The following is a 25,236-nucleotide window of genomic DNA, read 5'->3' as shown; positions in this document are numbered from 1 at the left end:
GCAGACCCTCGGGAGTTAGTGTCGAGTATTTGTAACGTTGACAAACCTGACACGCGTCCAAGTATCTGTCATCATCCCCTCCCAGTAGAATAGTTCTCCTATCCTTTTCTGAGACTTCAGAACTCATCCATGATCCCCAAATTTGCCCTCATGTAACTCCCTCATGAGTAAACCCGTGATAGCCGAGTCTTTAGGAATCACAAGTTTACCTTGTCTCAGTAGACGTCCCTAAACCAACGAGTAGTCAGGGTACGATCCCCCATTAGCACGCAGGTCACTAATAATCTTCTGAAGATCCTTGTCCTTATCCACCTCAGAGCAAATCTCCTCCAACTGCACCGCCGCAGGAACAGAAAGGGCAAAGAGTGTCGGGACTACTTCTTTGCGTGACAGGGCATCTGCAGCTTTGTTCTCGAGACCCGGTTTGTACTGGATATCAAAGTCGAATCCCAAGTTCTTAGTGAGCCACCGCTGATACCCCAAGTTGATTTCCCTCTGCTCCAACAAGAACTTAAGGCTTTTCTGATCAGTTCTCACCAGAAATTTCCTTCCCGACAAGTAATGGTGCCATTTTTGTATGGCCAAGACTATAGCCATGAGTTCACGCTCATACACCGATTTGAGCTTCTGTCTGTCTGTCAGGGAGTAGCTGTAGTAAGCTATCGGTTTGTCGTTCTGCATCAACACCGCCCCTAGACCGATCCCTGAAGCATCGGACTCCACCACGAAGAGTTCAGAAAAGTTTGGTAAGGCCAAAACCGGGACTGTTTTCATGGCTACCTTAAGCAACTTGAAGGCTTCGTCAGCTTTGTCTCCCCATTCGAACTGATATTTTTTGAGCAACGTGGTTAGAGGTCGTGCGATCACCCCGTAGTTCTGCACAAACTTGCGGTAGTATCCCATAAGTCTTAAGAATCCCCTCAAGGCTTTGATGTTCGATGGTGTCTCCCATTCTACCATCGCACTAATCTTGCTAGGATCCGCTGCAACTCCCTCGGGAGTGATGACATGCCCCAAGTACTCGACTTGATCACTCCCGAACTGGCACTTCTTTTGGTTACCGTACAAGTTGTGCTTGTGTTGCATATGGAGGACTTCCTTGAGATGCTCCTTGTGCTCCTCCAGGGTTTTGCTATAGACTATGATGTCATCGAAGAACACCAGCACAAACCTTCGCAGGAATGGACGAAGTATATCATTCATCAATGACTGAAACGTGGTGGGAGCGTTTTTCAGCCCAAAGGGCATTACGAGGAACTCGTAATGTTCATCGTGTGATCGAAATGCTGTCTTTGGTATGTCTTCTGATCTCACCCTGATTTGATGGTAACCAGAGCGAAGGTCCAACTTCGAGAACACCCTTGCACCATGGAGTTCATCAAAGAGCTGCTTTATTCAGGGCGCGGTAGTCCACACAAAAACCTCCAGCTCCCGTCTTTCTTCTTCACCAATAGGACAGGACTGGAGAAAGGGCTTCCGCTTTCCCTAAGAATTCCTGCAGCTAACATGACAGCTATTTGACTCTCTATCTCCTCCTTTTGTGTCTGAGGATATCTGAATGGCCTCACACTAACTGGTTCCGCTCCAGATTTCAGTACGATGGCGTGTTCCTTTCCCCGGGATGGTGGCAAACCTTGGGGCTCAGCAAATACCTGAGCAAATTCCTCCAACAAGGTCCGGAGCTCAGCTGGGGTCACTGTCTCTCCCTTTTGCAACTCCTTTTGTGAGCACCCATAGTCCACCTACACGCCTTCACCTTCGTCTTTGACTGCTTTCCACAGGGCTTTGAGTGATATAGCCGAATTCCGCAAGCTATGATTACCATGGAGCATCACCCACTCCTGTCCCACCATGAAACCAAGCTGTTGTTCTTTCCAGTTCACCTTCGTGTCCCCGAGAGTTTCCAGCCATTGCATCCCCAAGATGACTTTTGCTTCTCCCAAATCCAACGGTAAGAAACTGGTGATCAGAGTGTACCCCGGATGCTTGAGAGTAACCTTTTGGCATACACCTTCTCCTCTCACCAGCAACCCAGTTCCCATGCGCGCCCCGTAACTTGCAGTTCCCCTTGTAGTGATACTCAACCGTTGAGCCATGGATCAAGACAGGAAGTTGTGGGTCCACTATCAATCAGAACCACCACATTTTCTCCCAACACCGTTCCTCGTATCTTGATGGTACGAGGTGTTGACAAAGCCGCGAACTCCGGAACTACCATCTCTTCCTTCACACACTCTCCATCTTTATCAATCTCGGTTTCCTCCTCCTCCTCGGGAGCCACCACCAAGACTTGCAACTCCTTATGACGGCACTGATGACCCGCGTGATAGCGCTCATCGCACCGGAAACACAATCCCTTAGCTCGGTGTTCATTCACCTATGTGTCGGTTAACCGTCTGAAGGGTGGTCGGCGATTCTCGGGAGCCTTGGTTTGGGAATTTAGGTTTTTCTCACCCCGACCCAATACTGCATCGTTTTGGCATCAGGAGCAGTCAAAGTTTTGCTATTAAACAAAACTGACCCTGACCCTGTAAGCTGGGTCCCACGAGTCACGAATCAGTCCCTTGTGGCTCTTGTCGTCGTTTTGCTTGTACTTTCCCATCCCGATGGCGCCGGAGAACTTTCTTCCCTGTCCTAGTCCTCCACCATCCTCGATAAACACATCATTTTCTTAAGGTTTCGGGGTTCAAACATCTTCACCCCCTTTCGCTCCTTAGGCTTCAACCCGATAATGAATGCCATCTCAAGGACTCTTTCTGACACTTCGAGAGCGTTAGAAGCCAAAGCAATGAAGTCTTTGCAGTATTGTCCCACCGACTCGTCCGGACGGAGCAGCAGTAGACGTTCGCCTGTGGTCAAGTCATGTGCTGGGGCAAAGTTCTCCAACACTTGTCTCTTCAGCTGTTCCCAGGTGAGAAAGGGGTTGCGGTCCCTTTCGCAGCAGTACCAGGAGAGTGCATCACCGGAGAAGCACACCCGAACCGCTCGGAGCTTCTCCTCCTCTGAGAAATCTTGCAGTTCAAAGTATTGTTCCACCCGGAGAACCCAACTCTCTGCATCTTCACCATCGAACAGGGGAAGTTTGATTCTCTGAGTGAGTGGTTCCCGCTCCTCCGGTAACGCGTTCTTCTTCTGCGTCTTGTCGATCACCAGTGTGGAACTCTGCAAGTTTCGTGGATGAGACTCGTCACCTCCCTGTCCTTCCACGCCGGAGATCTGAGTGTCATCCCCCTCCTTCTGGATAGGATCCCAAGTTTGTCGTTCCTCTTCCATCATTCTCCTCTCTAACCGGTTAAGAACATCCAACTTCGCCATTTGCCTTTCCAAAACGTCCAGCTTCCCCAATTGTTTCTTCATGGCGCTGACGTCGGACACGAGGCTAGATAATTGTTGGACTTCCTTCTGTATATTTTCCATCACCTTCTCTAACTCTTCCACCTTCTTGAGTGCCATCGTGATGAGTAGTGCCCAATATAGACGGCTCTGATACCAATTTGATACGTTTAAGATGTAGAATTTAGAATAAGAACAGAGAATAAGACAAATATTCTTTTATTATAAGACAAAGTGAGACAAATGAGAGAATTGTTCGGAGCCTCTCCCCTCCCCTTAAAAAAGTGTTCTGATATTCGATAACCACTCCCTTGCCCCTCCTGCCATATAAGTACTACTACCAAACCCTACTGATCCCTTGTCTCTACACCAAAGAGCCGTTGAGGCCACGGAGCCGTAGGATAATGACATTTATTATTACGTAACTAAGGTAACTTCTCCAAGAGGCCTACTATCTTCTCTTGGACCTACTGGATCCGCCTAAGTGGACTCTAGCCACTTGGGCTTCTCTTTCTCCTTTGGTAATGGTAGAGAATAGGAGGGTGTTGAGCTCCATATGTATCAAATACCCTTATGTAGTTGTAGCATAAAGGATGTTAATACATAAAGTGTGTGATGCATGCAATCAAGATGTAAACAGAGACTAAAGTCAAGCCAAATATGAAAATGGTTTTGAGACTAGCAATCCTAATGACAGAAATGTATATGCAGAAAGTAAAATAATGTTATTTGTAAATTAAACAAGAGCAAGAACTAAACAAAGCTATAAAGATGCAGAAATTAAACTAAATGAAACAGAAATGAAACAGAAAGTAAATAAAAGAACCCGAAGGTGCTCGATCAAGCACTCGACCGTGTGTCTGGTCGAGTTGAACAGTACGAATAAAAGATGCAATCTTGACAACCTTAAACAGAACAGAATGCAATGAAACAAGATAAGGTGAAGTAATAAACAATCAAATAACAAAGTAGGCTTCCAGAGATGGATTCATGGGCTGGTGTTCAAGTTGTGGCTATCTAAACTAATTAAAAAACCTCAATCAAACATGAGCTATCTCTAGAAAATGATCTTAATGACTCACTAATCCACTCTCATGACAAAAGTGATCAAGTTTAAGTAACATCCTAACCCAACTCTCATTGGTGAAACTATACTAAACAGTCATTAAGGACCAGACCATTACTTATCAAAAATCACCTTATACAACCAATCACTTGGGATAAGCATGATAATCTCCAGTATTAGCTTTATCTAACAACCTAAACATTGGTATGATGCAAGGAAGCTTAAGATCTGTTCTTACCCTCTTAGATATAAGAATAGCTTAGAGCACATCTAACCCAGAAGAGATATATTATCACACAAGCTTAACCAATCTAAACAACCACAGCCCTAAACCAGCCTAATCCATCTCTAGAATCCTAACTCATTACTCAGATGAACAAAACATGATGATGATGAACATAAACCCAGAAAATGATAAAACTAGCATGATAAGATAGATGAGATGATGAATAACAACTTAATATAAAGAAGCAAACTCATATTCTTAATACCCAGAAAGTTATGACACTTACAAGATATTAAAATCTGAGAAAAAACTAAAAACCCTTAAGGGGTAAGAACTAAGGTTTTTTTGGTGGCTACAGATACTTTTTTGCCTAAAGAGGTTCTTTTGGCGGCCATGGGGTACAAGGGGTATATATAGTGAGGGAAGGAAGCCCTGATTTGGCTAGCTGACAAAATAGAAAGTCGGCTCGATGTACTTGACCACAAGCGGTCGAGTGGTGGCCTTGGTCAAGTGGTCCATCCTTCTGCTCCCCACCGGTTAAGTCCCTGAGTAGCACACGGTCGAGTGCTTCATGCTTTGTTGTTCTTCTCCTTGATTCAACTCCTATCTGCTTCAATGGTTGCACTCCTCTCATCCCAGATGATAATTTCATGCTTCTTGAGTCCAATTCACCTATTTAAACAAGAAATAATGCAAATGCAATGCAAATCCTACTCTAAAGCACAAACAGACCTTAAACTACAAGAAAGTAACAAAACAAGCTAATAAAAAATGTAAAAGATGTGAATAAACTATGGTTAAACAATGTAAAATTTATACATATCAACTCCCCCCAAACTTAGTCTTTGCTTGCCCTCAAGCAAACAAGACATAAGCAAGTGGAGAGGTTTGAAAGTGGGATCTCAGAACCTTAAACATGTTAATAGACTAGCTAGAATCAATGTACAAGTTACTAGTACTAGGATGCAAGGTGAATGAGCTATAATTAAAGATTTTAGACAAGTATTTCACAACCTTAACTGATTCAAGCATTAGACTTCCACATACATTCAAATTAGTCATTTCCTTTAACATTCATTAAGCTAGAACATGAATCAGATTATGCAATGTTTAAATTCATTTGAATTGGTAATAAGGATATAGAGACAATAATAGTCTCTCTTTTGAGTGGGGCTTGTCAAATACAAGGGTTCTCTCACAAAAAGTGGATTGAGCTTTAGAAGAAGGCTAAAGGTAAGAACACTTAGACTTATACAAGAACAGAACCTTGTCTACCCAAAGGCACCCAAAGTGTTTGATCATAATATTTTAACCCTATAATGTCCTAGTTCTACCCTTTAACTTCATCTTTTCTCTTTTGCCTTTTATCTCTTTTGGCTTTCAGTCTTAGGAGAGGTTTCTTACTTGATTTCTCTAGTGGAATGGGGGTTTCTTTCTTAATTGCTACGGCTCTTTTTCTTACTTGTTTCCCAAGTCATAAAGCTTTTTACTAGACTCTTCTTTTCTTTCTTTCTTTTCTTTGACCAGAACCTTAGTTAAAACTTTTAAAATACCCCATCCTTTCACTTAGAGCTTGAATTTACTGAAAAACACTTCCCTCCTAAGGACTTTACCCTTTTCTTTTTCTTTTCCCTCTTTTCTTTTATTTTTCAAACACACCAAGTCCCAAACCCATAATTTAAAACTTAGTCTATCTAGTTTGAAAAATGCAAACTAGAACTACACAAGGCTTTATTCTTGTCAGTTCAAACCTAACACTTTCTACCAAGCTCAATCCCAAAATAGGCCTCACACACTCAAGAATAAACAAGGCTTGAAAGAAAGGTTGGTTAAGGGTAAGGGAAACTGATTCAATGATGAAATCAGCTACTTGGATCAACAAGAGTGGTAAAAGGGGGAAAATGATCGAAATATGTATAAAGTATCCATGAGTTTAAAATAATGCACAAACTGATAATTAAAAGTCAATATTAGGTTCGTATAAGTAGGAAATGACTACAAATCACAACATGCTTCAATTTAGGCCATAATGCAATATAGGAATTCTAGGCTTGGTTCAATCTTATGTTTCTAACCACTCAACTAGCATCAAAGTACTATTAACTTGGGCATTGATCCTAGTTTAGTGAATTTAAACAAGTTAACAAGGCTAAACTCATCATTGATCCCTAATGCAGATTATGAAACAATCCTATATGAAACATGCTAACAAGATCCTAATATGCAATGCAAACTACATGAACACTCTGTTTTTTAAAAAAAAATTATGAAAAATTTTCAAATTTTTAGGGTTTTCTATGCCATAGATGAAATGCAAGTACTAATATGATTATGCTAAATATTTGAAATAAAAAAATAGAAAACAATGTTAAATGCTTGTCTTAAACCCTCCCCCAAACTTAAATTACACAGTCCATTGTGTAATAAAAATTTGAAAGAGAGTTTAAGAATTGCAAATAAACAAAATATGCAATTAAATGGTATAAACAATGGAAAAGGTGATGGTGGTACCTCATTGGTTGTGGAAGAAGTCATCAACAGCCTCACTCATGTTGTCATATGTGTAGTTGGAGCCTGAGGCTGGAATTTGGCTTGTTGATGGAGAAGGGGGCAACTCGACTATTGCTCCTGACATGCACTCGGTCGAGTGCCTGCTCGATTCGCCTAGTCGAGTGGGTTGTGGTGGGTGGAATGACTGTCCTTTCTGTCCATAGAAGGCTTGGTGCATGAAGGCATGGTCTATGAAGTACTGAGGTGGGAAGGGAGGGTAAACCTGGACATAGGGGTAAGATGGATAACCTTGATGAGCTGGGAAACCATACTGAGGCCTGGGGAAGTGCTTGGCCAAGTGCATTGGAGGCGCTCGGTCGAGTGCCTCGGAACCTGCTGTTCTGCGCGAATTGGACCTCTTCTTCTCTGTAATGGCTCAAATGAAGAAGCTCTTGATGGTTCCAAGGGGTTTTCAGCCCTAGAAACTACCCTGGTTGAACTTCTCCTCCTCAAATGCTCAATTGGTGCTGGGGATGAGTTTCCACTCTTAAGCTCAACAATCTCTTTCTTCATTCCCTTGATAGACTTGGACATCTTCACCACCTTCTTCTTCAGCTTTTCAACAGTCTTCCCATGCCACTTGTTCCATTTATGGAGAAGTGTCACACTCTTGGCTGTCTCTCTCACACCTCTGTTGTCTCTTGGCTGAGGTTCATAGTCTTCAAAATAGAACTGCTCTTCTCCATCTGCCATATCAACATCTTCAGCTTGCTCTTCAGCATAAGGGGCTGTCCCATCAAATAATAGCTGAGCTGCTGGCCAGAAATAAATGTTAAGCCCTTCACTTATAGTTGTTGCTTCTGGGTTTGGCAGAACAAACTGAGACTTGCCCACTGTTGGGTGATCAAAGTTGAACAAGTATCTCCCATGATGCTTCTCCTTGGCTAGAATGAGAGTAGAGGTGAGGTATGGGATGTCAATCCACCTTGGCTTGGTCTTCTCACCTCTCAATGGAACATTAACAGCCACAAGGATTGGAGTGATGATGCCTCCAATGGTTAGGACTCCAGTTGAGCCCCTCTTGTATAACTTGCTAACCTAGCTTCTGTAGTAACTCATTTGGTCAATGAGGACCATAGCAAAGTCAGTTGGAGCCCTACTCCCAAAGATTGTGACCCCATCAATTGCCTTATCCAAAACATCATAGAGAGCCATATCTATCATCTTAAGCTCTCCCTCATTCAAATTCCCATTTTCCCTTCTAGCTAATATATTATTTGCCAAAGCCTTGTGGAAGTACCGTAGGACTGGGCTTCTGATCTTGGAACTCCTGTTGCTGGAGGAGTAATATGGCTTGTCATCACCAATTGTTTGCCATAGGGAGTACAGCTCATCTCTTGGTATCACCATGTACTCAGTCCCAGTTTCAAATCCATATAGTGTTGCTAACTCCAAGATTGATAGTTCATAAGGCTTGCCTCTGACAGTGAAGGTGATGAAACCAGCTCCTCTTTTTGTATCAACCATATCAGTGACGTAGTGCATCTGGACTGTAGCTAAGAACTCACAGTTCTCTTCCTTGTATCCCTCCATGTTCATCCCCATGAACTTTGTTAAGCTGCAGTTCACAAATAGAAGCTTTATGTCCTCAGCAATTCCAAGCTTCTCCATGGTCTCCTTGTGAGGATACCTGGTCCCTTGGAACTTCATGCTCATGAAGGCTTCATAGAGCTGTGTTGGTGACAAAACACCAGAATCTGCTTCATCTCCACTATCACTCTCTTGTTCTTGAACATCAGGTATTGGTTCATGATCAACCTCCATCTCTTCATCACTTTCAGTTTCCTCTGAATCACCTTCAACAGGCTGTTTTCTCTTCTCCGCATGAGCACTCGACCCCCTGCTCGAACCAGCACTCGACCGTTTGTCACCTCGAGTGCGTGGTCGAGTGCGCTCACCAATCTCTCTTCTTAAGACCAACAGTGCATCACGATGATCCATGAAGTTTTCAGCAGCTTTCTTGGCCTTAGCTTGGTGGATTGCAGCTTGTTCTGGTGTTTCCTTAGCTTGTGAAGACATTGTGATGGTGAACTTGAAAGGAATAGATTCAAAGCTTAAGATTAGTAGGTTAGTACCCAGAAAACAAAGAAACTTAAGCTTTGAGCAAAGCAATGAAAGAAAAGAGAGATTTTAAGCTAGAATTTGGGTGTTTATGCAAATGAGAGAGTGTGAGGATTGTAGAGTCGATTTAGGTGCTTATAAAGAGGTAGAGGGGAGAAAAAGACAAGGGTGGAGCGTGTGTACCATCCAAAACTTGAAATTGGAATATTTGACTTACTTTTGCTGCCACTCGACCCTACCACTCGACCCCACATGCTCGAGCACTTGACCAAATTTGAATTTTAAATTCCTTCTTTCCTCCAATCGATTGAGCAAGCAAAAGGGGTGAATCGAGTAGGCTTGGGCTCTATCAGCACTTGATCCTCTGCTTCATTCTGAGCTGAAACTTGTTGAATATCCTCCCCATCTTGAGCTTCACTGTCCCCAGTGACATACTCCTCAGTAACAAAGATAGCCTTGGCTGTATATTCTCTTGGTTTTTGAATAGCTTTGCCAGGTAGTTGATTAGGCTTAGGGGCAGAAGTTGAAGCCATACTGCTTTCCTGGAACTTAACCTTTGAGTTTAAGCTCTCAAACTTGATACTTAGGTCGTTATAGGTTGAATCTATCCTCTGGTTGATCTCAGCAAACTTCTTTGTGGTTTCCATCTGACTTGTGGCTTGGTTAAGCAATAGCTGCTGCATCAATGTTCTTAAGTCAGGGTCCTGGGCTTGGGTGGTCTGAAACCCTGGTGGGGGATACATTTGACCCTAGTAACCTTGTTCTGTTGTTTAGGCACATAATTGTGCTGCTGTTGTCCTTGTTGTGGTGGATAGACTTGGTCTTGTGGGTTTGCCATATTTGTACTCCTATAAGACAGATTGTTTGTCTTGAATTGGTTGTAGGGCTTGAAACCACCTTGGTTTTGCACATAACACAACTCAGCTACTTCATTCTCTCCATCTTGAATTGTTGTAGCTTCCTCACCAAGAAAGTGTATGTTCTTCTGTTGACTAAGCAGAATCTTGTCTAACTTGTAATTAACAATCTTTAAGTCTTTCTTATACTTCTCATCTGGTGGAGAATCAACAAACCTTACTGTTCTATCATAGTCCTCATTGTAGTTCCCATCAAATTGAGCCAAGTTCTCCACTAGTTCCCAGCCTTCATCTACATGCTTGTTGAGGAAGTTTCCATTGGATGTTGTGTCAACATCCTTATCTTGGGCAGAACTCCTCTATACAGTGTGCTGAGCAGTGACTCATTACTGAACCCATGGTGTGGACACTGTGTTTGGTAGCCCTTAACCTCTCCCAAGCCTCACAAAAGGTCTTATTGTTCTTCTGTGCAAAGCCTGAAATCTCATTCCCCAATCTGTCTGTTCTGGCATTTGAGAAGAATTTAGCCAAGAAAGCCTTTTTACATCCATCCCATATAGTTATAGCACATGTTGGAAGTGTCTTCTCCCATAGGTGAGCTTTGTCTCCTAGAGAGAATAGAAACAACCTGAGCTTGAAGCTATCCTCACTCACACCATTGATCTTTGTGAGGCCATAAAGCCTATCAAATTCATCTAGATGATCCAAAGGATCCTCCATTAGCAATCCATGGAATTTATTGATTGTATCATAGTGATTAGCCCACTTTTAATTTCGAAATTGTTGTTGGCAACCGCAGGAGGTACTATGCCAGCTCTGTGTGTGTGTGTATTGGGAGCATCTCCTGCTCCAATCTGCCTTGGCCTTTGATTATGGTGCATTGGTGGATCCATCAGCAACTGTTCTTCCTGTTCTTGAAGGATCCTGGTTTTCTGCTGCCTCAAGTCCCTTGGTAGGCGGTTTATATGCTCAATGTACTTCTCTAGGTTCTGGTTTCTGATGTTCATATATTTTACCTTGTTTTCCCTTAATATATTCACATCTTTTGCATCCTTTGCAATCCTTTTTTACCATTATTGCATAGTTTTAGGATTGTTCTTGCATTAGATTGTAGTTGCATTGCATTTGCATCTTTTCTTGCATAAACAGGTGATTTTGGAGCCTAAGGAGCATGGAAGCAATGTTGAGGAGAAGTGAAGCAATCATGAGGAGAAAGCAAAGGAGTTAAGGCTAGAGAACCAAGGTCCGGATTCCCACTCGACTGCCCACTCGACCAGACACTCGACCGTGTGCTGAGAGAGACTCGGCCGAGTGGAAGGAGCACAAGAAAACCCAACTCGACCGGTCACTCGACGAGCACCGGGTCGAGTTGGCCGAGCCGCCTGGCTATTTTGTACGCTGCAGCCACCAGGAGGCAGTTTTTTAGATATTCTCAAACCTAGTATTTTACCCTTTTTGGGAATTTATGCTTTTTGCACTTTTATTTTCTTAGATCTTGTACCTCTTTTGAAGGAAAAAACACAAGATTCTTCATACTTGTTTGTTTCATAACTTTCAAAGTATCAAGAATTCGAGTTTGATTCCTTCTCCAATACTGTAGATCTCTATTTTATCTTTCTAATCATGCAAGTTTCGTGTTTTTCTGGGTTTATGACTTTGCTGTACATCATGTGTGGTTATTTGATTTGGTCAAGCTTGATTGTTGTAGATCTCTTCTAGGCTAGATGTTCTTAATGCTGATCCTATAACTGAGAGGATAGGGTTTGATCTCAAGCTTCTTAGCATCACACCAATGTCTAAGGTGCATAGATAAGGCTAGATCTAGAGATTATCATTAGGCTTGCTAAGAGATTAGAAGTCTTGTTTGATTCTTGACATATTGCTTAATGCTTGCTTGTATAGATTCTTTACTTTGTGAGAACAAGTCTAGAAATATATGAGCTTGATTGTTTTTGCCATGAGAGTGGATTAACATGTTCTTAGAGATTAATGTCTAGAGATTAGCTCATGTTGATTGAGGTTTGTCGATCAAGTTAGATAACCACAATCTAAGTTCAGCCCATGAATCCATCCCTAAGACCTTCCTTGTCTATTGATTTTTTAGTCTAAATCTTGTTGTTTGATCGTTGTTTGATTTACTTTTGTCTTGCTCTGTTTTGTATGCATTGCTCTGTTTTACGTTTTTGTCCAGCTCGACCCTGCACTCGATCTACACTCGATCGAGTGCTTGCTCGAGTTCATTCCCAGAACTCTTGTTTATGATTTGTGTCTGTCTTGTCTTGTTTCTTATTTCATTCTAGTTGCATTCATTTAAGTTTCCTGTTCATTACTTTCCTTGCATTAGTTCATTACCTACATTACTATAGTTTGATCTATGTTCTAGTTTCATTATTGCCATAATCATTCTGTTCCATTACATTTAGTATCTTGTCCATTCAGCTTTTACATTCTGCATTTTACATTCTGCAATAGGTTGTTAGTGACAAACACCCTCTATAATTGGCTTAACTTAGACAAGTATTACACACCTTGATTGCTTGCATTCACTCATTTAGGATTGATACCTCTTATACTACAATTGCATAAGGGGAATTGAAACACCCTGCTTTCACCATTGTTCATCATCATCATCACATCATTCATTCACATTCCATTTTACACACACACAAGAAAGGAACACGTTTCAGTTTCCTTTAGATCTTGTCTGCATCAACCAACTCGATCACCTGCTCGGATTGACACACGATCGCGTGCTGGCTTGAGTGTAAGAAAAGCCTCTAAACATTCTGCATCGAACACAAACATGTTGAGGGAGGTATTTAACTTGATATTTGAAAGATTCTAGAGTATTCTTAAAGTCACTTGTTATTCAATTGATGATTTTTAAAAATCTTTTAAAATCCTATGTTATTCAACTTGAGATTTATGTAAAATCATTTAAAATAATCTAAAATCTCTTGTTATTCAATCATGGATTTATAAAACTTACTTAAAATCTAGTGTTATTCAAAATATCATAATTTTTTAAAGAATGCTACTTTGAATGATTCTGCAAGACTTTTTTTTGTTTTTTAATTGACAAATATGAGTAACAAAATCCTACATTTTGAGGTAGAATTTTAAAGGAATTCATTAAAAAAAAAAAGCAGTCGATGAAAGATACATCCTGTAGGGTATGATCTATCCACTCCTTGAACTATCGCAACCACATAATATTAGGTTCTTTCTTCAGGTTTTCAACTTGACTGATAAGAGTGATAAGAGTAAATATACTCTTATATATTTCACACACTTCACATTCTCTTTGTTCTCGTGATCACATGAAGCTGACTTTTGGTCAGAATTCACATAGGTGCTCTTTTCCTTACTATCAATAGAAGCGAGACGACAGATCTTTTTCTGTTAAAGGTTAAAACCGGAACATAATTAGCTTCTTCTTCCTTTGTTCTTCATCTCACTAGAAGCTTTTTTTCTTTGTTGCGGGTTTTAATCAAGAATCAAATTTCAACAATCAAATATGTTATTAGGGGATCATCTTGACCAGATTTAGACTCTTTGGTGGTGACAGACAAAGTTACGTCTTCATCTCCTGCCGCTTCACAAATAAGTGAAATTTTCTTTTTTGCATAGAATTTTCTTTTTTTGTGTTGTAAAATACTTTTAAAGTATCCAAAGTTTACTAATAAAATCTTATAGAATCTAATAGAATCACATTTCATTTCCTTAAAACATCAAGTTGAATACCCCCCTCGTTATATTTGCACAACAGCTGGGTGAGGGGCTAGCAATTTTGGAGAAGTCTTTGATAAACCACCGATAAAATCCAGCGTGGCCGAGAAAGCTGCGGATATCTTTCACAGTTTTAGGAGGTTGTAGGCTGGACATCACCTCAATATTAGCCTTATCAACTTCTATTCCTTTCTCCGAAATACGATGCCCAAGAACAATCCAATCGGTGACCATGAAATGGCATTTTTCCCAATTTAAAACAAGATGTTTGTCCACACAATGTTGAAGAACCCTGCATAGATTAGACACACACGAGGAAAAAGACGAGCCATAAACCAAGAAATCGTCCATGAATACCTCCATGATGTCCTCTATCATCGGTAAATATTTACATCATGCAACGCTGGAAGGTGGCAGGAGCATTGCACAGCCCAAAAGGCATTCGTCGATAGGCGAATGTGCTGTAGGGGCATGTGAATGTCGTCTTTTCCTGATCATCTGGAGGGATTGGGATCTGAAAGAAACAAGAGTAACCATCTAGGAAGCAATAGTAAGGATGATTAGCAAGACGGTTAAGCATTTGGTCAATAAAAGGGAGAGGGAAGTGTTCCTTTCTAGTGGCTGCATTTACCTTGCGGTAATCAATGCACATTCGATGCCCTGTGACAGTTCTTGTGGGGATCAGTTCATTATTTTCGTTTGCAACTACTGTCACTCCACCTTTCTTTGGCACCACATGCACTAGACTAACCCATGTGCTGTTGGAAATTGGGAAGATTACACTGGCGGCCAAAAGCTTGAGAATCTCCTTTTTTACGATCTTCTTTAAGTTCGGGTTTAATCTTCGTTGGTGCTCAGTAGAAGATTTAGAAGGGTCCTCCATGTAGATTCGATGAGAGCACAATTCTGGTGAAATACCTAAAATATCATCTAAGGAGTAGCCCAAGGCTTTCCTGTACTTTCTCAACTCGTAGAGCAAGAGTGTGGTCTCATTGTTCAGGTTAGCATTAATAATTACTGGATATGATGAATTTGGTCCAAGATAAGCATACTTGAGACCTTCAGGGAGTGGTTTCAGATCCATTTTTGCAGCCTTAAGTTCGCTCCAGTCCTCATGGTCACCTTCGGTTTCAGAGTAAGGGACAGGATCGACTGATCGAGAGATAAGAATGGTCAATCCTCCATGTTTGTCAGTAGTTTCTATGGAAAGGATCAGATTGGTCAGTCCGGTTGCAGGATTGGGCAATACAACTTTTATGTCGAGAAACAGGACTTCGTGTTCGAGGTTTGCTGCAGCGTTGAGTGTTTCTGCCAGTTTGATAGTTTCTTCAGCCAAGTAACCATGTTCTGGTTCCTCCTTTGTTGAGGCTACTGCCAGGTTGTCATTTGAGCAGACCTCTTCGTAGATCTCGGTTGCTATCTCTTCGACTATATCAATCCAGAAAGTTTGGCCGTCTATTGTTGGCTTCTTAGTTGCCTTCCCCAAGTTGAATTGTAGTACCAAAACATTCGTATGCAAAGCTATTTTTCCCTCACGGACATTTATCATTGCGCCAGCAGTGGCCAAAAAAGGCCTACCAAGTAGGATAGGGACTTGAGACTCCTCATCGAGCTTCAAAATAATAAAGTATGTAGGTATCTAGCAGTTCCCAATCTGTACTGGTATGATCTCCAATAATCCTTCAGGAGGTCTAGTAGAGCGATCAGCTAGAAAGAGGGTAACTTGAGTCGGCTTAAAAGTGTACAATCCAAGTCTAGTTGCTACGCTTAGTGGTATAAGCTTACATTGGCTCCAATATCTCATAGACAGTGACTGAACTTGAGTTCCCCTATTGTGAAGGGTAGCCTAAAAGGACCTAGATCTGCAAACTTCTCTGGCATTCGGTTTTGGAGCATGGCGCTACACGCACGTGTGAGATACATCACTCCTTGTTCCTAACTGAGCTTACCGGTTAGGATTTCCTTCATATACTTCTTGAGAGATGGAACCATTCACACCGCTTCGATGAAAGGAAGTCTGGCCTGAAGCTCTCCTACCACTGATTTTAACTTTGCATATTCTCGCTCTTGTATCGTGGTCTTACGGCATGTCGGAAAAGGAAGCTTGGGTGTATACGGCCGCTGGGGTTTGTTGTTTGGCTCTTTATCAGCCTCCTTAGTACCAGAAATCTCAGCATCATCCATAGTTTCGTCAGATATACCAACGGGCCATCATTTGGTTCCGCACACTGTGGATCGGCCAAACTGCTTGGAGGATCAGTCAATTTTTTTTTTGAACTGCGGCCCTTCTATTTCTCTCCCACTTCGGAGAGCGATAGCGTTCAATAACTCTTTAGGATTGGCCTCAGACTGATGTAGTACTTTTACTTCAATTAAATTATCAATCCACAATTTGCATTAATCAACTCACTAAGAATGCACAAAGATGCTTAATCTAAACTTAAACAGGAATTGGTTTATTTTAACAGTCTTAACTAACAAAATGGATTAAAGAAAGAGGACAAAGCAAACTCAAAGCAATAAAAACTCAAAACAAACAAGGACACAACTAAGAACAAACTTTAAATAAAGATTAAACAGGTGAAGCTTGGGCAAGGTAATTGACTAGGGAGATAGCTAACCAATCCTAGATGTCTAAGCAACAATCAAGAACAATTATATGGCTAAGAACACTTATGCAAATCAGTCCATTTCCATGGTAAAAATCCTATGCTAATTAAGTGATAATCAACAATTTCCAAAGGCAATCACAAGGTAAGCATGCATTATAAACAAGTTTAAATACCACTAAGCACCCTAATCATCAATTTCCATTGGCTAGGAATGCAAAGCTCTTGAATAGTCTGGTTCAGAAATTTCATCAAACCCTTATGGGCATGGAAATCCTAATATCTAGATTTAAGCTTGATCAAAGCTATCTAGCATTATTAACACTAAGAAAGATAGGAAACACACAAATAAAGCTCTAGACATCAAAGATCAATCATTTATCTCCCTAATCTACCTAGCCCAAAGTTCTAATGATCTACTCACTCATCATCATGATCACACAAATGAAAGAGTTTGATCTTTGTGAAATCATAATAAGAGATTATAGATTAAAAGATTTGAAGAAGAAATTGCTATTAAAAACTTAGAAGTATTCAATCAATCCACAAACCAAGAGTAAACAACTTTAAGAAACCTAAAAGCTGCTAAACAAGAGATAAAACAAAGATAAGTCTCCCCTTTATAGGGTTAGAGTATTTATAGGAAAACAGAAAAGGACCCGGGTCAACCCAAAACAAACTAGGTCAAACTCGGGTTAAGGATAAAACAAGTCTGGACTAAAGTGAACCGGGCAAGCCTTGGCCGATTGAGATGGCCGATTGAGACAGCCGGACACACTTTGGCCGATGTTGGTGGCTGCTGCTGGTCCCTGATCTTGTGCATCTTCGGCTCCACCGGTTGTCACTTGGCCGATAATGAACACCGCTTGAAGTCACACAGCCACGGTTTGGCCGTTGGTCATGGCCGCGAGTAGCTTCTGTTCGTCGTCTAGGTGGTTCCATCGGCCATCATTTGGCCGTGTGTGATGGCCGCTGGCTGCTCTTGTTCTTGTCGTCTAGATGGTTCAATCGGCCATGGTTTGGCCGCTGGCTTTGATCGATGGCTTCAATCGATCATCACTTGGCCGCTGCTCTTGGCCGCTGGTAGCTCCTGTCCTTGTCACTTCTCCAACTCCACTATTCTTGCTCTTGGCCGCGGGTAGCTCCTGTTTGTCGTCTAGGTGGTTCCATCGGCCGTCGTTTGGCCGCGTGTGATGACCGCTTGCTGCTCATGTTCTCATCGTCTAGGTGGTTCAATCGGTTGTGGTTTGGCCGCTGGCTTTGACCGATGGCTTCAATCGGTCATCACTTGGCCGCTGGTAGCTCCTGTCCGTGGCGTGGAGGATTCGATCGGCCGTGGTTCGGTCGCTGGTCCTGGCCGCTGGTAGCTCCTATCCTTGTCACTTCTCCAACTCCACTCTTCTTGCTTCTTTGTACCAAAATAAGTCCAAATGCTCCAAATGTAGTGAGATTACTCCAAGAACCTGAGAGATAAGACACTAGATGCATATTCTCCTAAAACAACTAGAATGATAAGATTATGCAACAAAACTACCCAAAAACAAGGCTTAAAACCCAACAAAAACACAAGATATCAACTCCCCCAAACTGATCACTTGCTAGTCCTCAAGCAAGGACCAAACAAAAAGTGAGAGAGAGAGGTTTGAAAGAGGGATTCAGAACCAAAAAGTTTCAACAAAGGATTCAAACCACAGTCCTTAAATGTAATGCAATGGTGCTAAGATCAATCAAAGTCCTTACAAATATTTTTTCTATGCTTATCACAATGCACCACTCTAGTTCACCTTCTATCTATTGGCAAAGACTTGCAATCCTATCTAACATCTCTTTCACATTCATTAAAGTATTTGGTGTGATATTGCAAATGGAAAATAAATCAAGCTCAATTGGTTTAGGGGAAAGGCTTGTTATAACAAGGTGGTTGGCAATTGACAGTTGTGAAACCAATCTAAGACTGAGAATAATTTGGGCATACAAAGCTTAGATCTTGATGTTCTACCCACCTAGAAGCATTTCTACCCTTTTTCTCATCCTTCTTTTCTTTCTTTCTAACCCCAAAACTCAACTTAATTCAACTTAAACCCCTACTGTCCTTTACTTATGGTCTTAAACTTTTGAATATCTCTAAGGCTTCACTTTAAACATAAGCTCCTATTTTTTTTTTAACTTCTTTGAAACTTCTTTTGATGAACTCCCATTCTTATTAAACTATGCTTTAGCATTCTCTTTTTTTGTTTTATGAAACTTTTCTAGGAGACATCAGCTAGATTTTTCTTTCTCTTTTTCTTCTTAAGAGACTTAGAGCTTTTAACCAAACTTAACCTTAGAAACAAATCTTTTCTTTTCTTTTGACCAAGTAATTCTTTCTTTTCTCCCCCCCCCCCCCCTTAATCTCTCTTGTTTCCAACCCTTTACCCAAATCAAAATTCTAACCACCTATTTCTTTCAAAACCATTCCTATTAGCTAGTTCTCAAGATTCCAAACCTAGCTAAAACAAGAGCCAGTTCTTTGTAATTCTCAATACTCTCAAGATTTCACAACCTATAGCATTATCAACAAAGAGGCCTTACTCAACAAATCAACACAAGGCTTGAAAGAAAAGGTTGGTGTTCAAAGGTATGGCAAGAGATTGGGTTAATAAAAATAGAGTGGAAAATAGAGATTGTTAACCCAAATGAAATTTCCATGAGCTAGCATTCATAGTCCATATGCAAGATAATTTAAAGATCAAATTAAAGTCCAAATATTATAGAGATGCAGCAATGATCATGCAAGCTTTACACTAGAAGAAAATACTTTCAAGTGACACAATGCTTTAAGCTTAGACTCTTCATTTTTTCCCAAAGATTAAACAAGCACCAATGAACTATAAATGAGGGATGTGGGTTCAATCCTAAGTTTCTACTCTTACAAGGCAACTTCATCATCATCCCCAAATGCAAATGTATGCTAAATGCTTCTAGACTCAATCCTAAACACAAAAATGAATATGCAAAGCTACATGCATTATTTTATTTTTATTTTTTTTAATTTTTACAAAGCTCTCATACCAAGGGAGTAACCATCTAACATTGTGTTTTGTTTTTAAAATTTTAAATTTTTTTTGATTTTTTTCTCAAAACATAGCTATTAACAAATGCATGACAAAAAAAAAATGAAAATCAAAACAAAACACAATGTTAGATGGTTAGTCCCTCCCCCAAACTTAATTCACACAGTCTTGGTGTGAGAAAAGTCGGGAAAGAGGCTAACAAGAAAAATAAAAATGAAAATAAGAAAAGACTCTATGTACAAGGACTTGGAGTGTACCTGTAGTTCATGGAGGAGTCAAGAGAGTAGGAGGAGTTACTAGTGCATGGTGTTGGAGATTTTTCTGCTCTTCTCTTCCTCCTTTGTCTCCTCTCATATGCTGAAGCTCTTGGTGGGTCATTGAAACCAAGTGCAGTGCTAGCCTCACAATGGAATGAGTGTCTCTCCAACTCATCCTCAACCATATTTGCTAGTTCTTCTCTTGAATCCTCAACAACTTCAGGGTTTGGGTTTGAGCTACTTGCAGTGTCTAGCTTTGCCTCCACATGCTTCAACTTTTTGTTCAAACTTTTCACTCCCTTTACCAGCTTCTTTATGGTATTTCCTTGCCATTTAACAAATATTTGAAGGAGGTGAATGTGGGTGTGGGCTTCTCTAAGAGACTTGTTGGAAGTGGCTTCTTCAAATGCTTGGAAATCATACCTAGCACTGCCATAAACTGGACTGGGAGGAGCTGATTGTGAAGGGTCCTCAGCTTGAATACTCCCCTTCCTTGAAGTTGTTATTGGAATCACTGGCCCATCATCCTTAAAGGAATAGAGGTAAGCATCTTTAATGTGGCAGCATATTCCAAACCTGACATAAAGGGATGTGACCTCCTGTTGAGGGAGTAGTAGCCTCTTCTTCTGCATGCTCTTGAAAATGTAACCATAGTATGCATATAAACCTTTCTCAGTTTGGCCATCCAAATAAGTAGTCTTCTTGAGGTAGACTGGATCAAGCCTTTCAATTCCATGGTCAAACTCACCAAGCTCAACTCCTTTTTCTTGTAAAATGGGAGTGACAAGTCCACCCATACTCAGAACAGGATTCCTATCTATTGTTTTCCAAACCCAACCTTGGTAGTGAAGCATTTGTTGGAGGAAGACAGCATCAATACAAGTGTCTTCAGCATTGGATAATGTGGGTTTCTTTCCTTGTAAGTTCTTATGAAAGGTTGCAGCCCTGCTAGAAGACAACCAAGTTCATTAGCTTGAACTCCTCCAGTCTCTCTTCTTGCAAAAAGAGTGTGAGAGAGGACCTTGTGAGCTCACTGTTGGATGCTGGATGCCTGAGTTCTTCACTTGACCAGCTGCATAATTGCCCACACCAATAGATTGCCAAAAAGAATCATACTCCTTTGGATTAAGGTTGTATTCTAGCCTTGTTCCTGGTTGAAAACCATAAATAGCTCCTAACTCTCCAAAAGTCATCTCGTAGTGCTTCCCTTGAACTTTAAACTCAAAATGTCCAAGATCATTGGCCTCCTCCACCATCTCATCTTCATAATAAGTCACTGACAAGGATGCAAGGAACTCTCTAGTTGGCTCAACATATGTGGGGAAAGCCATATTGAAGAACTGTCCTAATCCCAAAGTTGTGAAGATGGTTTGCATATCCTCAAGGAGTCCAGCATTGTGAAGGAATTCATGATCTGGGTATCTAGTTGGAGCAAACTTGATCTTCTTAAGGCGTTGCAGCAGTTGGGAGTAAGTAGGCTTCTTCTTGCTTGTCTTAAGCTGTTTTACCTTGGCAGCTAGAGGTGGTGGAGATTCAGGCTCACTCTCACTCATATCTCTTTCCTCTGAACCAGATTCCTCAATAACAACCTCCTTACTCTTCTTCTTGCTTATTGGAGCTTTTTGTTTACCAAGTGAAGACTTAAACTGAGTTGCCTTCTTCTTCTTGTCAACAACTCTTTCCACTACGTCCTTTGCCTTTGTTTTCTTTTCTCTAGGTCTCAAGATGGTTCTACCCATTGTTCCTATCAAAAATACAAAAACACTTGAAAAATATTAGTAAGGCTCACTAGGAGCCAAAATTTGAATTCACAACCAGCAAGTGCTAAGTATCTTAGAGATAAATCAATCATAGTAAGCCAATGAACAAATGAGAACCAACTTAAGCATAAACCCCATAAGAAAACTCAACATTACTTCTTCTTAGGAATTAAAGAACTCAATAAACCATCAAACATGATCAATTGGTCTCCAAACTTGCTAGTCTCCTACATATTGATTCAATGTACAATAAACAAGGTAAAGAGACAATCAAACTCAAATTTCCCCAAATTTTAGATTTTGACAATTCTCAAGAACCCTAAATGCTCAAAAATCAAAATTCTCGAAATTAAACAGCAACCCCAGCAATTCAAACGAAATTGGAGTTAGCTATCATCAATATCAAGCTAAAAAACCTAAAATCAAGACATAAATATCTGGAAAATCCAGTCTCACACTTATTGGAATCAAACTTTGGAAGAGAAGGTTGGTTTCTTACCTTGTTTTCGACGAGGAGTGATGCACAACTAGCAGATGAGATTATAAGTAATGGAAAGATCTTTCAAAACCAAAACCAACACACCAAAAATCTTTGAAAACGATCGAGAGTTGAGAGAGATACAAAGTTTTTAGTGTTCTAAGGGGTTTAGGAGCTTGAAAATCGACAAAGTGAGGAAGAAGGAGAAGGATTTCGGGTTTTAGGATTTGAGGAGAGTAGTAAACCGGTCAAAATAGGTTAGGAATTGGTGAAATTTAGACCGGTTTACTAGGATTGGACCAAACTAGGGAAGGATTAGAAAAACTCACTTGGATGGACACCGGCGGCCACCGTTTGGCCAATGGCCAGGGTCGATGGGCGCACACTGGCACGGTTTGGCCGCTGCTCCTGACCGTGCGTTTTTCCTGTTTGATTCCCTCAACCTTGCCAGCGGTTGTCTCTCGGCCGATGCACACGACCGATGGGCTCAACCGGTTACGCTCGGATTGTTGGTCTTGGCTGCGGACATCTCCTGTTCAAAAGTCCCTTGGAACCCATGAACCCAATCGACCATTGTTTGGCTGATGGTTGTGCCCGATGGCCTCACTCGTCTCTCACCTGGCTGATGATCCAGACCGCTCATAGTCCCAATCCAAAATCTCCTTTTGCTCGAGAATTTTCAATCGGTCATCCTGTGGCCGATGGTTGTGCCCGATAGCCTCACTCGGCCACGTCTTGACCGTGTCCCCAGGCCGCTAATGGTCCCTGTTCGAAAACGCGTTGCTTGACACGGCCTCGGTTTGGCCGAAGGCTTGAACCGATGGCATCTCTCGGGCACCACTTAAACGATTCACTTGGCCGCTAACTCCATTTGTTTAAGAACTAAATCCACACGTCTCCCAAAATTTTCCAAACTCAAAAACACACAAACTAAAAGAAATTAAGAATATATGTACATAAGGATACCAAGGGAATGCCTCCCAAGTGCGCTTGTTTTACGTCTCTAAGCTTGACGTTACCGCACCGCTTAGGCTTCTTGAGGTTCGGAGAGGGAAATTGTTGTTCCCTCCTCAATGAAGTCATTAGCCAAGTAGTGCTTCAACCTCTGACTATTAGTCACAAACTCTTTGCCAGCCTTGTTCAGCAACACAAAGGCTCCATAAGGTCGAACTTCTTTGATCTTAAACGGTCCCGACCAGCGGGATTTGAGCTTTCCCGGAAATAGCTTCAAGCGGGAATTGAAGAGCAACACCAAATCTCTTTCCTTGAAAACCCTTGGAAGAATTCTTTTGTCATGAAATGCCTTTGTCCTCTCCTTATAGATTTTTGAACTCTCATAAGCTTCAAGGCGGATCTCCTCCAGTTCATTCAATTGCACAAGGCGTTTCTCAACAGCATTCTTGATATCAAAGTTAAGAAGCTTGACTGCCCACATTGCTTTATACTCTAATTCAACTGGCAAATGACAGGATTTCCCATAGAGAAAGTTGAATGGAGTAGTTCCAATAGGTGTCTTATTGGCAGTTCTATATGCCCATAGAGCATCATCCAGCTTCTTTGACCAATCCTTCCTTGTGATACCTACTGTTTTCTCAAGAATTGACTTGATTTCCCTGTTTGAAATCTCAACCTGACCACTTGTTTGGGGATGGTAAGGTGTGGCAACCTTATGCTTCACTCCATGCTTCTTGAGAAGACTCTCAAAAACCTTGTTGATAAAGTGTTTTCCTCCATCACTTATGACCACTCTTGGAATACCAAACCTTGGAAAAATGATTGTCTTGAACAATTTAGTACCACCTTTGCATCGTTAGTAGGACTAGCTATTGCTTCCACCCATTTAGAGACATAATCAACAGCCAGAAGTATGTAACTGTTACCATATGATGAAGGAAATGGTCCCATCAAACATTTCAACCTCTAAAATAGGATTTTGTGGCATTTCATTCCTCCTGCTGATATTTCCTCTTCTTTGACATGAATCACACTTAGAGAATCTCTTGAGTGTCTTTGAACATTGTAGGCCACCTGATGTTCATATATTTTATCTTGTTTTCCCTTAATATATTCACATCTTTTGCATCTTTTGCTATTCTTTTTGACCATTATTGCATAGTTTTAGGATTGTTCATGCATTAGAGTATAGTTGCATTGCATTTGCATCTTTTCTTGCATAAACAGATGATTTTGGAGCCTAAGGAGCATGGAAGCAATGCTGAAGAGGAGAAAGCAAGGGAGTTAGAGCTGAAAAACCAAGGTCCGGAGTTCCACTCGACCGCCCACTCGACCAGACATTCGACCATGTGCAGAGAAGGACTCGACCGAGTGGAGGGAACAGAAGAAAAGCCAACTCGACCGAGCACCTGGTCGAGCTGACCGAGCCGCCTAGCTATTTTGTCATCTAGCATTTTTAGGGCTTCCACTCCTTTTTCTATATAAGCCTTGTACCCTGCAGCCACCAAGGAGGAGAGTTTTTTTTGGAGATATTCTAAACCATAGTATTTACCCTTTTGGGAATTTATGCTCTTTGCACTTTTATTTTCTTAGATCTCTCATCTACTTTTGAAGGAAAACAAGAGATTCCTTGATATTTGTTGGTTTCATAACTTTCAAAATATTAAGAATTCGATTTTGATTCCTTCTTCAATATTGTAGATCTCTGTTTCATCTATCTAATCATGCAAGTTTCATTATTTTCTGGGTTTATGACTTTGCTCATCATGTTTAGCATTTGTGAGTAGTTGCTTAGGATCTAGAGGATGGGTTAGGCTGGATTGTGGTTGAGGTTTGATTAGCTAGGTCAAGCTTGATTGTTATGGATCTCTTCTAGGCTAGATGTACTCTATGCTGATCCTATAATCGAGAGGGTAGGGTTTGATTTTAAGCTTCTTAGCATCACACCAATGTCTAGGTTGCAAGATAAGGCTAGATCTAGAGATTATCATTAGGCATGCTAAGAGATTAGATGTCTTGTTTGGTTTTTGACATAAATGATATGTTGCTTAATGCTTGCTTGTATAAGTTCTTTGCTTTGTGAGATGATGTTCATATATTTTACCTTGTTTTCTCTTAATATATTCACATCTTTTGCATCTTTTGCTATCCATTTTGACCATTATTGCATAGCTTTAGGACTGTTCTTGCATTAGAGTTTAGTTGCATTGCATTTGCATCTTTTCATGCATAAACAGGTGATTTTGGAGCTTAAGGAGCATGGAAGCAATGCTGAGGAGAAGTGAAGCAATCATGAGGAGAAA

General features: G+C 41.0%; 1 protein-coding gene across 1 annotated transcript in view; it reads right to left on the bottom strand.

Moving 5' to 3' along the window:
- The window catches only part of LOC104728299, a 6,980-nt gene continuing 4,750 nt past the window's right edge, over nt 23,007–25,236 (bottom strand). Inside the window, exons 2-3 of the mRNA XM_019231938.1 lie at nt 23,777–23,852; nt 23,007–23,687 (exon numbers count right to left, since the gene is read on the bottom strand). Of these exons, the coding sequence (XP_019087483.1) occupies nt 23,007–23,687; nt 23,777–23,852 (757 nt within the window). The remainder of the gene's footprint in view (nt 23,688–23,776; nt 23,853–25,236) is intronic.

This window comes from Camelina sativa, chromosome 11, assembly GCF_000633955.1.
Source record: "Camelina sativa cultivar DH55 chromosome 11, Cs, whole genome shotgun sequence".
NCBI classification, from domain to species: Eukaryota; Viridiplantae; Streptophyta; class Magnoliopsida; order Brassicales; family Brassicaceae; genus Camelina; species Camelina sativa.
This window is presented reverse-complemented; position numbering and strand designations above follow the sequence as displayed.